This window comes from Psittacula echo (assembly GCF_963264785.1).
Source record: "Psittacula echo genome assembly, chromosome: 3".
NCBI classification, from domain to species: domain Eukaryota; kingdom Metazoa; phylum Chordata; class Aves; order Psittaciformes; family Psittacidae; genus Psittacula; species Psittacula echo.
Genome location: NC_137736.1, coordinates 1291771 through 1306631, shown reverse-complemented (window position 1 = coordinate 1306631; position 14861 = coordinate 1291771). Strand labels below are relative to the sequence as shown.

Here is a 14861-nt window from a genome sequence, read left to right as displayed (position 1 = left end):
CGTTGCATTTCTGCTAGAAGAAATTGTGCACGACACAGGCAAAGCCTCTCCAATCAGCTTTTTCACTTCACCACTAGGAGTAAGCTGCAAATCCAAATCTGGGGGAAAATTAAAAATATGTCACAAGTTTATCTCAAAAAGCCTGCCACACCATCTAGGTCAATTTTACAAGTAACAGAGAAGACAGATTTATTCTAAAATAGGCACTGCACAACATGCCCATTTGGACTGGAATTACAGGCAAAAACAAAACCCAAAAATTCACTAATCACTGGACAAATAGATACTTTCCTTTTTTTCACCTTATATTGCTAAAAGACTAACAGAGGACGTGCAAGGAATACATCACATAACAGACTGTGTGCATCTGGCAAAAGGAAGCAGAGATTGCTCCAAATGTACTTTGCTATGCCCCAGGTAGAAATGCACTTTCAGGGGATAACTCATGCAGGTGGGGATGGATTAACCTAAATAATATGTGCAACGAAGTGGACAGGAAGACAAGGGGTAACTTTCCGAAATGTGATTAAAAAAGTTAACTTCTGTCCTCAGCCTCTCGAAAGGATAAAGACAAATACACGATGTATGAGATACAATACTGACTGAAGGGATGACAACTCTGAAATATAGGTTTCAGGTGGCAACACATGAGGCCCTTTGATTTATTTGTTTTGAAATGTACATTGAAAAGCCATTTTTGTTTAACTCTGAGTCCAGGTTTTGCCTGACATGTTTTGACTCCAGGGAAACTGCAGTCAGTGATAGCTGTGTCTCACACAAGACAGGGTGAAACCAGTGAGAAAGAGATCAGGAAACACTTCTCTGTATTTTTCATAGTATATGGATTTGGTGGCCTAGGGTTTTCTTCAAAGAAAGAGACTCTACACGTAGAAAGCAGAGTTTGGCAAGCTAAACCTCTGTTTTGCTTCCGCTCTCATTGATCCTTGCTTGTAATCCAAGTTGCCTGGTCAAATGACTATCACAGATGCACACACAGACACACACTACGAAATGGCAAGCACACATGGTTTCATCACAGATACACTTCTTGCTGGAAAATGACTACACAAAATCCTTTTGGCTTTTAAGCAGAGTTTCAAAAAAAGTAAAACTCGCAGTTGGTAGAGGAAAGGGAAAACTGTGAGTTTTCCATAACGGAACAGTGAACTTAGATCCTGACTTCATTCAGTGGTTGCCTTGGGAACGCCACAGTAATTAAAGGCAGAACTTCAGGGAACAAGGGTCTGTCCTGTACTATTACTCTATATTATTTTGTGTGTTACAAGTCTAATACCTAGCCTGAAAGGTCACACAAATGGTACTTTCATCTCGGCACCGAGATAAAACGGCATTTGGTTTCTGTATTACTATAGGGATTTCTCACACAGCCTCCCCCCACTAGTATATGTAACCAAACTAATAAGACCCACCAGATCTTATAATTGTTTCTATAAGCAAAAAAAGACCCCAAACAACACCCAGAAATAAAGACAGGACACAGGGAGGGAGGATTGATATATAGATTCAAACAGTGTACAGGATGTTTTTTCTTAATAAATTATTCTTGAGCACACCTCACGACGGCAGAAGGGTGGTTGAAGAAAAAGCTAAGAGGTTGTTTTTCCCTACCCTCAGGATGAGTTTTCTTCAGCATCTACTTAACCTTTTTGTTCTCTGGAGCAAGAAAGGACCTCAAATCTGAGAGATCACCAAAGACCATTGTCCTGGGTGAAGCAGCAGTCACTTTTTCACCTTCTTAGTAGCTGGTGCAGCGCTGTGGTTTTGACTTTCAGCCTGGAGCTAATACTGATAAAGCCAATGTTTTCAGTTGCTGGTCAGAGTATTTACTCTGACCAAGGACTTTGTGAGTCTCCTGCTCTGCCAGGGAGGAGGGGAAGCCCCGAGGAAGTAGGGACAGGACACCTGACCCAAAATAGCCAAAGAGGTATTCCATACCACAGCACATCATGCCCAGGGATGTAACTGGGAGTTTCCCAGAAGGGCACGCTCGCTGCTCTGTCGTGCTCATTTTCAGTAGGCAGTATCATATTTTCTTCCCCTGTTATTTCCTTTATCATTATTATTGGTGGTAACCGTAGTGATTTGTGTTATATCTTACTTACTGGACTGTTTTTATTTCAACCCAGTGGAGTTACATTCTTTCAATCCTCCTCCCCATCCCTCTGGAGGGAGAAGAGGGGGGAGTAGAAACTGCATGGTTGACTTGCCGACTAGCTTAAACCGCGACAGTTCTTTTTGACACCCCACATGGGGCACGAGGAGTTGGGATAACGTCAGATCTGACCGGAGTGTGTCTAATCATATTCGTGATAAGCATTCAGTGGTTTGGATTAATAGTCACTCGTCACAATGCTGATTTATTGGCTCTCAAAGTTGTTGTTTTTGATCTCATAGCCTCAATATGCCATAACTTACATAGAGCCGGTATTTGCTGTGTTAGTGTTTTTCAAGTGTGGGGCTTCAGCTAAGGTTATTGTCTCATTGTACTTTATGATAATGACTTGTAATAAAATACAATCATTGATCATGAAACTGATCTGGCTTATGTTCCCAGTGTGGTCACCACCTTTATACTTTGGGAAGTATATAATAGAAGTGCTTAGCAATTACTCATCTTTTTTCTCCTTCTCTGGTGTTCAACCTGTGAAGGAGACATTCTCTTACTCTCCCACTGTCCCCCCCTCAACCCTTTACAGCCTCATTTGAGAGTTTTTAAGTTCCTGAATAGCCTTTTAATACTGTTGAGACCTGTTTGCTGATCATGATGGGGATCACCATGTTGGCACACTTACAGAGTGTGTTTTGTCCACAAACATTATGTCTGATCTCAAGAGTTAGGCAGAGTCAGGTTTGGGTCTTCTCTGGGGTTAGACGACAAAATAGGAGGATCGAGATATTTTCCCCGAGGCTGGACAGCAATGAGTGGCAGGGTATGTGGGTTAGTATGGTCAAGTAAGGTCAGTGGGCCCCTCCAGTGCTTTGGAATTTCACCACCGAACAACTGCAAAATCCAGAAGAAATAGTAAAACACTTAAATGAGGTGTGTTGTCATCCTGGTCATACCAGAGAGGGATAAATCATGTCAATGTCCTGGGCCTTGGCCTATGCTTACCGGGCCTTGTTCAACACTATCCAGCACCTTCAAAAGGAAAAAAATGTCCCTGGATCTGAGGGAAAACCAGCAGACAGCGCAGCTACTCCAGCTCCGAGCACAGCAGCTACACCACCCCCAGCAACAAGTACAGTTGCTACTCAAACCACAGTGATAATCACTGCATCTAAACCAGAGGAGCAATTCATACCAATATCGATTGCCCCTGTACGCAAGAGAAAAAGCAAAAAAGAGGCAAGAAGGGCGAAGCAAGATGAAGAAACAATGTATTGACCACCCAGGCCACCATTTGATCAAGAGTCATCATCACACTATGAAGAAGAGGTGAGTTCTCGACCTCGGACCTCAACCGAGCTACGGAATATGCGAAAACATTTTACTCGTCAACCAGGGGAGCACATCATCACCTGGTCGCTCCAATGCTGGGAAGAAGGAGGAATTGACAAAGCAATTCCAAGAGAGAAAAGGTCCCTCAGTCTTTGGAGGCAGCTCTTGGCAGCTGTGAAAGAAAGATTTCCATACAAGGACGATGTTATGAGTCGTTGGGCCAAGTGGATTACTTTAGACAAAGGCATCCAGTCTCTGAGGGAATCAGCCATCCTAGAGATGATTTATCACATCAAGCTGAATAACAGGGATATACCCATAGACCCAGATGAAGTCGAAAGTACACGACCCATGTGGCGAAAGCTTACACAGAATGCACCATCATCATATGCCCATTCATTGGCAACAGTAACCTGGAATGACATAGTGTCACTAACAGAGGATGAAATGATTCATAAACTCCAGGAGTTGAAAGACAATCTCACCCCTTCCATCATCTCAGCTGTAGAAAAACTGTCCCAGGATGTCAAACAATTGAGGGACGATCTATCTGATTTATCCAGCTCCTCACGTATACCAACACGTCTCAGCTATTAACAAAAGGCGTCCTATTGTTTGAGAGAAAAGATATAGAAAGTATACACCATGGGCCACCCTATGGTCTTACGGCAGGATCACGGAGAAGACATGATGAAGTGGGATGGAAAACCTACTTCAGCTTTGGAGGAATAGGTGCGTGAATTGAAAATAGGAACAAGGGTCAAGGCTGATCATCCCATGAGAGCTGCGACTTCAGTCTCTGGTGAGCAGGTTCCCAGATGGAGCAAAAGAGCTAATTTTACTCCAGCTCCTGTGATAACAAAGAATAATCCCTTTCAACACGACTTAAGCGTCCAACATTGTGATGACTATTAGAGGGACCCTGCCTCCAAGCCAGGTGGAGGTAGGGGACAATGGGATTTACTGGACTGTGTGGATCAGATGGCCTGGCACATCAGACCCACAGCAGTATAAGGCTCTAGTAGATACCGGTGCACAGTGTACCCTGATGCCATCAAGCTGTCAAGGGCTGGAACTCATCTATATTTCTGGAGTGACAGGAGGATCCCAAGAGTTGACTGTACTGGAGGCTGAGATCAGCCTGACTGGAAGGAAATGGCAAAAGCACCCCATTGTGACTGGTCCAGAGGCTCCATGCATCCTCGGCATAGATTACCTCAGGAGAGGGTACCTCAAAGACCCAAAAGGGTACCGATGGGCTTTTGATATTGCTGCTTTGGAGACTGAGGAAATTGAGCAGCTGTCCACCTTGCCTGGTCTCTCAGAGGATCCTTCTGTTGTTGGATTGCTGAAGGTCGAAGAACAACAAGTGCCAAACGCGACCACAACAGTGCACCGGCGGCAATATCGCACCGACCGAGACTCCCTGATTCCCATCCATAAGCTGATCCGTAGACTGGAGAGTGAGTGAGTGATCAGCAGGACCCGCTCACCCTTTAATAGCCCAATATGGCCAGTGCGAAAGTCTAATGGAGAGTGGAGACTAACAAGAGACTATCGTGGCCTGAATGAAGTCACACCACCATTGAGTGCTGCCGTACCTGACATGCTAGACCTTCAGTATGAGCTGGAGTCAAAGGCAGCCAAGTGGTATGCTACGATTGATATTGCCAAAGCATTCTTCTCAATTCCTTTGGTAGCAAAGTGCGGGCCACAGTTTGCTTTTACTTGGAGGGGCGTCCAGTACACTTGGAACCGACTGCCCCAGGGCTGGAAACACAGCCCTACCATCTGCCATGGACTGATCCAGAATGGACTGGAACAGGAGCAAGCTCCAGAACACCTGCAGTACATTGATGACATTATTGTGTGGGGTGATACAGCGGAAGAAGTCTTTGAGAAAGGGAGGAAAATAATCCAAATCCTGCTGAAAGCTGGTTTTGCCATAAAACGGAGTAAGGTCAAGGGACCTGCACAGGAGATTCCATTTTTGGGAATAAAATGGCAAGATGGACGTCGCCAGATCCCTACAGATGTGATCAACAAAATAACAGCAATGTCTCCACCAACTAATAAGAAAGAAAACACAAGCTTTCTTGGGTGCTGTGGGGTTCTGGAGAATGCACATCCCAAATTACAGTTTGATTGTAAGCCCTCTCTATCATGTGACCCAGAAGAAGAACGATTTTAAATGGGGCCCTGAGCAACAACAAGCCTTTGAGCAAATTAAACGTGAGATAGTTCATGCAGTAGCCCTTGGACCAGTCCGGAACGGGCCAGATGTTAAAAATGTACTGTACACCGCAGCCGGGGAGAATGGTCCTACCTGGAGCCTCTGGCAGAAAGCTCCAGGGGAGACTCGAGGTCGACCCCTCGGCTTTTGGAGTCGGGGATACAAAGATTCTGAGGGAAGCTATACCCCAACTGAGAAAGAGATACTGGCAGCCTATGAAGGGGTTCGAGCTGCTTCGGAGGTGATTGGCACTGAAGCACAGCTCCTCCTGGCACCCCGGTTGCCTGTGCTGGGCTGGATGTTCCAAGGCAGGGTCTCCTCTACACATCATGCAACCGATGCGACATGGAGTAAATGGGCTGCACTAATTATATGAGCTCGAATAGGAAATCCCAGTCATCCGTGCATTCTAGAAGTCATCATGGACTGGCCAGAGGGCAAAGATTTTGGAATGTCACCAGAGCAGGAGGTGATGCGTGCTGAAGAGGCCTCACCATATAATAAACTGTCAGAAAGTAAAAAGCAGGATGCCTTGTTTACTGATGGGTCCTGCCATATCGTGGGAAAGCGTTGGAGATGGAAGGCAGCCGAATGGAGTCCTCAACGACAAGTTGCAGAAACTGCTGAAGGAGGGGGCGAATAGAGTCAGTTTGTCGAAGTGAAAGCCATCCAGCTGGCCCTGGACATTGCTGAACGAGAAAAGTGGCCAGTACTTTACCTCTATACTGACTCATGGATGGTGGCAAATGCCCTGTGGGGGTGGTTACAGCAATGGAAGCAGAGCAACTGGCAAAGCAGAGGTAATCCCATCTGGGCTGCTGCACTGTGGCAAGATATCGCTGCCCGGGTGCAGAACCTGCTGGTGAAGGTACGCCATGTAGCGCCCATGCACCCAAGAGTCGGGCCACTGAGGAACACCAGAACAACCAACAAGTGCATAAAGCTGCTAAGATTGAAGTGGCTCAGATGGACTTAGATTGGCAACATAAAGGTGAATTATTTTTGGCCCGGTGGGCCCATGACACTTCAGGTCATCAGAGCAGAGATGGAACATACAGATGGGCCCGTGAACGAGGGGTGGACTTAACAATGGACACTATTGCCCAGGTTATTCATGAGTGTGAAACATGTGCTGCAATTAAACAAGCCAAAGGGTTAAAGCCTCTTTGGTATGGAGGACGATGGCTGAAGTATAAATATGGGGAAGCCTGGCAGATTGATTATATCACACTCCCACCAACCCGCCAAGGCAAGCGCCATGTGCTTACCATGGTGGAAGCAACCACCGGATGGCTGGAAACATACGCTGTGCCCCACGCCACTGCCCGGAACACTATCCTGGGCCTGGAGAACCAGATTTTGTGGCGACATGGCACCCCAGAAAGAATTGAATCAGACAATGGGACTCATTTCCGGAATAACCTTATAGACACTTGGGCCAAAGAGCATGGCATTGAGTGGGTATATCACATCCCCTACCATGCACCAGCCTCTGGGAAAATCGAACGGTACAATAGGCTGTTAAAAACTACATTGAGAGCAATGGGTGGGGGAACTTTCAAGCATTGGGATACACTTACCAAAGGCCACCTGGTTGGTCAACACCAGAGGATCTGCCAACAGGGCTGGCCCAGCCCAGTCAGAACTTATACATATTGTAGAGGGGGACAAAGTTCCTGTGGTGCACATGAAGAATTTGCTGGGGAAGACAGTCTGGGTTATTCCTGCTTCAGGTAAAGGGAAACCCACTCTTAGGATTGCTTGCGCTCAGGGACCTGGATATACTTGGTGGGTAATGCGGGAAGATGGGGAAGTCCTATGCATACCTCAAGGGGATTTGATTTTAGGAGAAAACAGCCAATGTACTCAATTGTATGCTGTTGCCTGCTATAGCCATCAACTAGAAGTCTGCAGGGCACCAGCAACTGGCCCTGACTTCACTCCGACCATCATCCCAACAGAGAATGAACTTTGATAGAACCGGACGATTTCTGTGGTAAAGGAACCATCAGCATCAGCAGGCAACGATCCAACACTGCACACAGTCTCTCCTGCCCTGAAAGACTGTTAGAAGAGATGGAGCCCAACATCATGGACCGGGTGAACTCAGCAGCTTTATAGGAATTGGTCCGTGCACTAAGATAACAGTGCACTGAGATGAGACTGAGGGTATATGGAAAATGTGGGATCTGAGCATGACGTGAATGGTATGGAATAAGGGGTGGATACTGTCCTGGGTTCAGCGGTAGCAGTCATTTTTTCTCCTTAGTAGCTGGTGCAGCGCTATGGTTTTGACTTTCTACCTGGGGTTAATACTGATAAAGCCAATGTTTTCAGTTGCTGGTCAGAATGTTTACCCTGACCAAGGACTTTGTGAGTCTCGTGCTCGGCCAGGAAGGAGGGGAAGCCCCGAGGAAGTAGGGAAAAGACATCTGACCCAAACTAGCCAAAGAGGTATTCCATAGCACAGCACATCATGCCCAGGGATGTAACTGGGAGTTTCCCAGAAGGCACGCTCACTGCTCTCTCAGGCTTGTTTTTCCGTGGGTGGTATCATATTCTCTCCCCTTGTTATTTCCGTTATCATTATTATTATTGGTGGTAGCCATAGTGATTTGTGCTATACCTTAGTTACTGGACTGTTCTTATCTCAACTCGTGGGAGTTACATTGTTTTCTATTCTCCTCCCCATCCCTCCGGGAGGCAGGGGGGTTAGTAAAAACTGCGTGGGTGACTTGCCGACTGGCTTACACCACGACAACCATACAGGAGATATTATACAATAGCACGCCCATGATGCCCCTACCCTGTTTTTTGGGGGATTCTAACTAAGACTACAATCCCTCTCACACAGTGGTCTTGGTTGCTTTAGAAGTTCAGGAGAATTTACAGTGTGCGAGATGAACCACACACCTCAGAGCAGTATTTCTAAGGTGATTTATGAAGTACAGAATTAAGATGTTGTTTAACATAGAAACCTGGTAGGAACTCTACACAGGCCAGTTTGATTTGGATTAATATTCTGCTAGGTTATCTGTAGGGTCCACAAAGAATTGTGATGTAGATACTTCTACCTCTCAACTTATATGCTCCATTAGTAAATAATCTCTTCTTGGTACACAAGTATGAGGAGAAAATGTTTCTTGCACACATAAGACTGTCAAAATCAATCTTCCTTGCCACTGAAAGAAAAAAATTTGTTGCAAAGATTTTTCCATACATTTCCTGTTTGGCTTTGAAGCGTTCTTCATAAACAAACTTCTCATCAGGCACCATTTTCAATATAGGATAGCTCTTAATGTGGTCTCACTTTAAGTCTTGCATTGATTTCAGTGCTGTCTGTGCATACCAAGTAGGACAGGGAAGAGACAGAGAATGCATTTTGCATGTATTAACACATCATGTAAGAGAAGCATGGAATTAATGTGGGGAAGACTGTAGCGAATATTTCAGTTCTGAAAATCTATTGCACTTGCAGGACAGGCTTTAAAAGGAGATCTACAAAGGAATACCGTGCTGTGTCTGCAAAACTATGCACAGCACTTGCCTGTAGTCTGAACTCCCTAAATATACTATCAAACAACCAGAAACTTGTCCTAGTATACCGAGAACAGATTTTTCCATGGAACGTGTAAAAGGTGATTTCCCCTGTCTTTTCAATGAGTCTGTAGCACAAGAAAAGACTATTAAAAGTACCTACAGAGAAACACAAACGCTAAAGCCTTTCATTTACTGGAAGGTTTGCAAACCTATTTACCCAGAAAACACATTTTAGTAGAAAGGAAAGCATCACACAGAGCAAGTTCCACAGCCCTGCTCCATACTGGGTTTTACATGCAGAAACAACTACAGGAAGAGATAAACAAAAGGAACTGTGAATCGAAACAGTCATCTGCTTCTTCATAGCTGAGGGAAGGAATGTCCATCCCCTACTGCTAGATGCTTTCCTTGCCTTGCACAGAGCGTTCTACTATAGCAGTTTTTAAGTGATTGTAAAAAGGCTTTGCCGCTGCCCCCTACTTCCCCTCTGCAGGTTTTGATCATCTGACCCTAGGCAAACTCACTCAAGAAACAGAGCTAGCAGAAAGTTAATAACCCAGTGTAAAGAAACCAAACCCACATCAATCCTGTCCTGTTGCACCCTCTGTTGAGGGACAAATTGCACCAACCACAAGCACTTGGTTCTGCCACACTTTAAACTCAGACCGTGCTGCACAGATCCTGCATCTGCTCTGAGGGCAACAGCTCAGGTTGTCTAGTTTTTCCCTTATGTTCTGTAGGTAAAGGAAGACGCTCTTTCTTACCCCCCCTTGCTTTACTTTATAAATAAAATATTTCCTAAAACACTGAGTAACTGACATGATTTAATGACAATTTTCAGCTGTGAATCTCACAATTTACATTCACCTTGGAAAAAACCTTGGTATTGAGCCAAGATATTCTGCTACAAAAATATTGAAGGGCTACAATGCGCTAATGTACTCTATACCAGTGCAAGACACTTATCCCTACCTATACACTGAAAGGAACCAGTGTAATTATAATGCTCAATAAAATCTGTTTGGGAAAAAGCATTACAGTCAAAACATAACAATCACTTTAAGTAGTTACACAGATTTAAACTAAAATGATTATATTGCCTGATTTTTGTTGTGGTTTTGGGTTGGGGTTTTTGTATTTTTGTTTGCTTCTGGGGTTGGGTTTTTTGTTTGTTTGTTTTTTGGTTGGTTGGTTGGGTTTTTGTTTCATTTGGTTTTTTTAAGTGAAAAATAAGAAAATATGAAGTATCAAGATTGGGTGTGAGGAAACAAAAAGCCCTGACTCAGAACGAAGTCTTTTCCAGTGTAACAGCATAGACAGCAATATTCACCCATATGTGAAAAGGTAAGCAATAAAGCAAAAGAAGAAGAAAAAATAGGATTTGATAGGTGCTATTAAGTATTATTTGGAGGGCAAAAAGCCATCATGGAGACATTTAAAAAAATAAAATCAGAAGCTGTAGCACCAAAAATATATAAGTACTTTAGAAGGAGAAAGCAGTAAAAATTACTGAATTATGCTGGAAAGTTGATATAATGCAGGCAATTGAAAGATGAAGGAGGATATTACAGAGCATCTAAGAGGTTTATGACTTTTTCAGGGGAGCTCTTCTCACAAGCAAACATGCTGCATAAATGCTTTAGACCAGCATAAGGCAAGATACTGAAGTAGCTTAAAGATAAGGAATGGTATAGGCATTCAGGAGTTTCAGAACTACTCCAGTTCACTGTGCCTCACTTAAGCAAAGGCTTTATTGCAGACAGAGGTGTTTTAAAAAAACCAAACCGACACAAAATGAACCGTAATTGATGAGAAGCAGTAGGGTACTTGAGTGTACCTATGAGTTCTGAGTAGCTGTTCTATCTGCCAAAACTGGAAAGACTTCTGTCAAGAAAATACATGCTTCTCCTTTGTAGTAAAGCTCTTCTGACATGCAGACAAAATAGCAGAGAAAGGAAAACTGTCTGGTTATAAATAACCTGGAGCTGAGGAAGCCATTCTTTAGGATAACTATTGATGGAAGTACAAGCAGACATGAAATCCACCTGGAGTAAAATGAAAGGGTCAGTTATACCACAGCTAACTACCAGCAAGCTACCTTTGTTATTGGGCAGCTAGTGGCAGTAGTACAGAGCTCTCTTCACATCTTACATACCTGGACTCTTGGCAAAGAAAAGGAGTGGGTAGGAAAACAGCAGATGACCTTATTAAATGCAAAATATTCATTAAACGGAATGGTGTAATTAATCATGTACAGATTTTCTACATGATTTGTACTTTTTCCAAGAAAAAAAACCAAACCGAAGTATAAAAAAACCATGAAGTTTCTTTTCATTTAAAACATTATCACTGTGGAAGCCTTTAAAATTAATTATCCATCCCATCCCTCCAAACCCATGAACTATTAAAGGTATTTATGCTACCAGGAAGACTACAGACAGCCACTTTTTTTAAGGGACACCTAGTACCATTGGCTTGAGTCTCATGTCATAGCCTGTGATAGTATAGCAAAATTTGAAGGACTTCGTGCTCTTGTTTTCTCACATAAAGAGATTAAAAGCAAGTATTGAAAAGAGATCTTTGTTTCAATGGTTCAGCCAGTTCAGTGAGTGATTTCAAAGCATTGCTGCTAAAGTATGAGTAAATACTCTAGTATCCAGCTAAACAAACTTTACTGAGTACTGTAGCTCTCATGATTCTGGGAAAAGTGAGAAAAGTAACTTGTCCTGTGTGAACATAACGAGTTCCTAAGTCTCTTCCCTTGACTTACACATTAACATCATTGAGGAAAGATGTGAGGATATTAGACTAATGTGAATTTCACTATGAAGAATAACGTTCAGTGATACCAGTGAGCCGGACTGTATATGTTGGAGTACATTCCAAGGTGCAGCTGAAGCATAGTAATTCGCCATTTATACGTTCACATGAGTGAAACAAAGTACCGGAATCTTCACTGTATGCGGAAGTGCAATAATATCACAAAGTATACAAAGGTTACATAAAGACCAGCTATCTTGGACAATGACTCAAGAAAGTTAAGGCTTTCAAACAGAAATACATGAGAAAACATAAAAACACCCTGACACTACTTCAACAACATCATTCAGTTCTCCTATAGGTTAACTAGGCTGATCTACCTAAATAAAGCAGAGAGCGAGACAGCATCCCAGAAGATCCAAGACAGATCGGTATCCTAACTAGGAGTGCAAAATTCAATGACTTACAGTGCACAGTGATGGTGGTCGAGTCCATCATGCTTTTGTCAGTCAGAGCGCACTTATATTCTCCTGTTGCATTTCGCCTCACATCTGTCATTACATAAGAATCTGAGCTTCTTATGCCTTCTGTTTCTCCCTGCATATGGAAAACAGAACATTTATTTCATATGGGCCTGCTAAAACATTTGTTTTTTATGAGGTTTTTTTTTATTATAAAGGTAGTGAAATACTCCAACATATGCATTGACACAGCATCACTGAAGTGTAATTACCTGTTAGTAATACTAAGGTTTATTTCCTGCATGACATCAGAGTATTAAAAACCACCCACAATTAAGAGCTTACTCTTTTAATTGAATGACTAACTTATTTTAAGAGGTAATTAACATACAAAATCTGAGCATTCAGCAGAAAGAAAATGGGAGAAAGCAGGAGACAGTCTACAAGCAGGAGCATTGTAGAAATCACAACAGCAGAACAAATCCTGTTTCTAAATCTGTATCTGAAATTATATATTCAGTTTAGGAAAAATCATGAAGTGTACTGCATTGCAGAGTTTTTAAACAGCACAAGCAAGCCTTGCTCTATCCATATCATGGTATGGAGTCTGTTAGGGTACATGCTACTTTATATGCATTTACCTACAAAAACTGGTGTTTTGAATTAGGCAGCAAGCATTGCTTTCTGGCTGCCCAGTTCTCCAGTTCCCCCCCCAGTTACAACTGACTGACTTAAACCACCTTTGAAATAAGCACAGAACAAACCCCTAATTTGTACCTCGGAATTCAGAAACAGATTTAATATACCCGTGAGTCTTGCAAAAAAATCACCAATTCTAACTCCCCTGGAGAAAAAGGACTAGTATGAGGTAGAGGGAGACTGAAGGTAAGACAAACTTGGGTGCTTAGCTCACTCACTGTGATAGCAGAGCAAGGGGAGATACCATACACTGTCTTCCCTGGCAGGGGGTTCCCAGGATGACTCACTGAATCTAAATGGCTATTCTGAGGTAAGAGGACTTCAGCTCCTAGTTTCCCTTGCTGCTCTTTAGCCATTCAAACATGCCAGGAGTCCAAAGGAGATGAGGATTATGCTCAAAAGGTAACATGCACTTTTCAAAATGCCTTGAAGCATGTCACTGCCTTGGCCTCTCTCAAAAACAGCTCTGCTGGCTACCGCAGTAGGAACAAAAAAGGGATATAAAACAGGAAAGAGAAGCAGGACACTGGAGGCAGGACTAGGAATGTAAAGCCCTATTTGCCTGTGAATTTCACCAGTACTAAGATTAATGGTATCATGCATCTTATGCATTTGACAGATTTTTTTCTGCGCTTTCTTCTGTGCTGTCACACTTGTTCTTTTTGGTGTTGTTATGCCAACAATTAATAAATTAACTGAAGAAAAATTGCACAAAGATCCATCTGTGAAAGGAAAAAAAAAAAACACCAACAACCAGCTGAATTGATTTCCTGTACTTTCCCTGCTACATCTTTGCTTGTTATGACACCAGATGAGATGGTTTCATTCAAGATGCTGAATGGCTTTACTCAAAAGTGCTTCTTATCAGAATATCTGATGATGGGAAACGAATTCAGTAGTAGTCATTTTTAGTGGGTCCAGGCCTCAAAAAACTTCAGGAGGGGTGGGGTGCAGAAGATGTTTCTTCAAAATAATTTGCCAGCCCAGGTGAGGGGTTTTGAGAGTCTGCTGCAATGGCTGATGTCTGTCTTCAGGTTTTGTTGCATTGAATTCCCTCCTTCATTTATTACAAAATAACAGATACACTGGCATGCAGCAATATCTGTAGGAAGGGACGATACAGAACATTTCACTACACAGTGACAGCAAGGCAGGACTTACTGGAATGTAAAACAGGAACTCCTGTGGAGGAGGGTTGCCATTTCCTGAGCACTTCAGAGTGATGTTATCGCCTTCTTTAACCGTACTACTTTGTGACAGCACTTGAATAGTCACCTTCTCTGTTGGATCTGTGAAAATAATGTACACATTTAGTAGCTTCCACAATAACCTGCACTGTTACACCATCAGTACAATATTCATGGCCGAAGAGTACATGATTTTATCATCAAGCGGGTGAAGGCATTCACATCCCTAAAAAGAACTGACGTTAATCACACTTTATGCATTTTTGCCAATGAAGTAAGTGCAAAGAAGCCGTATGATTTCATTCATTTTTCTTCACCAAAATACCTGTAACTGAAACAGCAATGATTACAACCATGTCATGTATCTAAAAGGAAAAAAACCCTGATGGGTAGAACAGTTCCATGGTGTGATTTCATTATGAGACATTAAGTTGTTCTCTGTGAAGCTTACTGTTTGGAGGACTGCAGCAATCAGAAAAACAACTGAAGCTCTCAATGCCTTGCATTAGTACTAGATAATA

General features: G+C 43.0%; 1 protein-coding gene across 1 annotated transcript in view; it reads right to left on the bottom strand.

Moving 5' to 3' along the window:
* ALCAM (activated leukocyte cell adhesion molecule) overlaps window positions 1–14861 on the bottom strand; it is a 129064-nt gene that overhangs the window by 13442 nt on the left and 100761 nt on the right. Inside the window, 3 exon segments of the mRNA XM_080612284.1 lie at window positions 1–98; window positions 12461–12590; window positions 14315–14442. The exon segment at window positions 1–98 is cut by the window's left edge and continues 15 nt beyond it. Coding sequence (XP_080468410.1) covers window positions 1–98; window positions 12461–12590; window positions 14315–14442 — 356 coding nt within the window.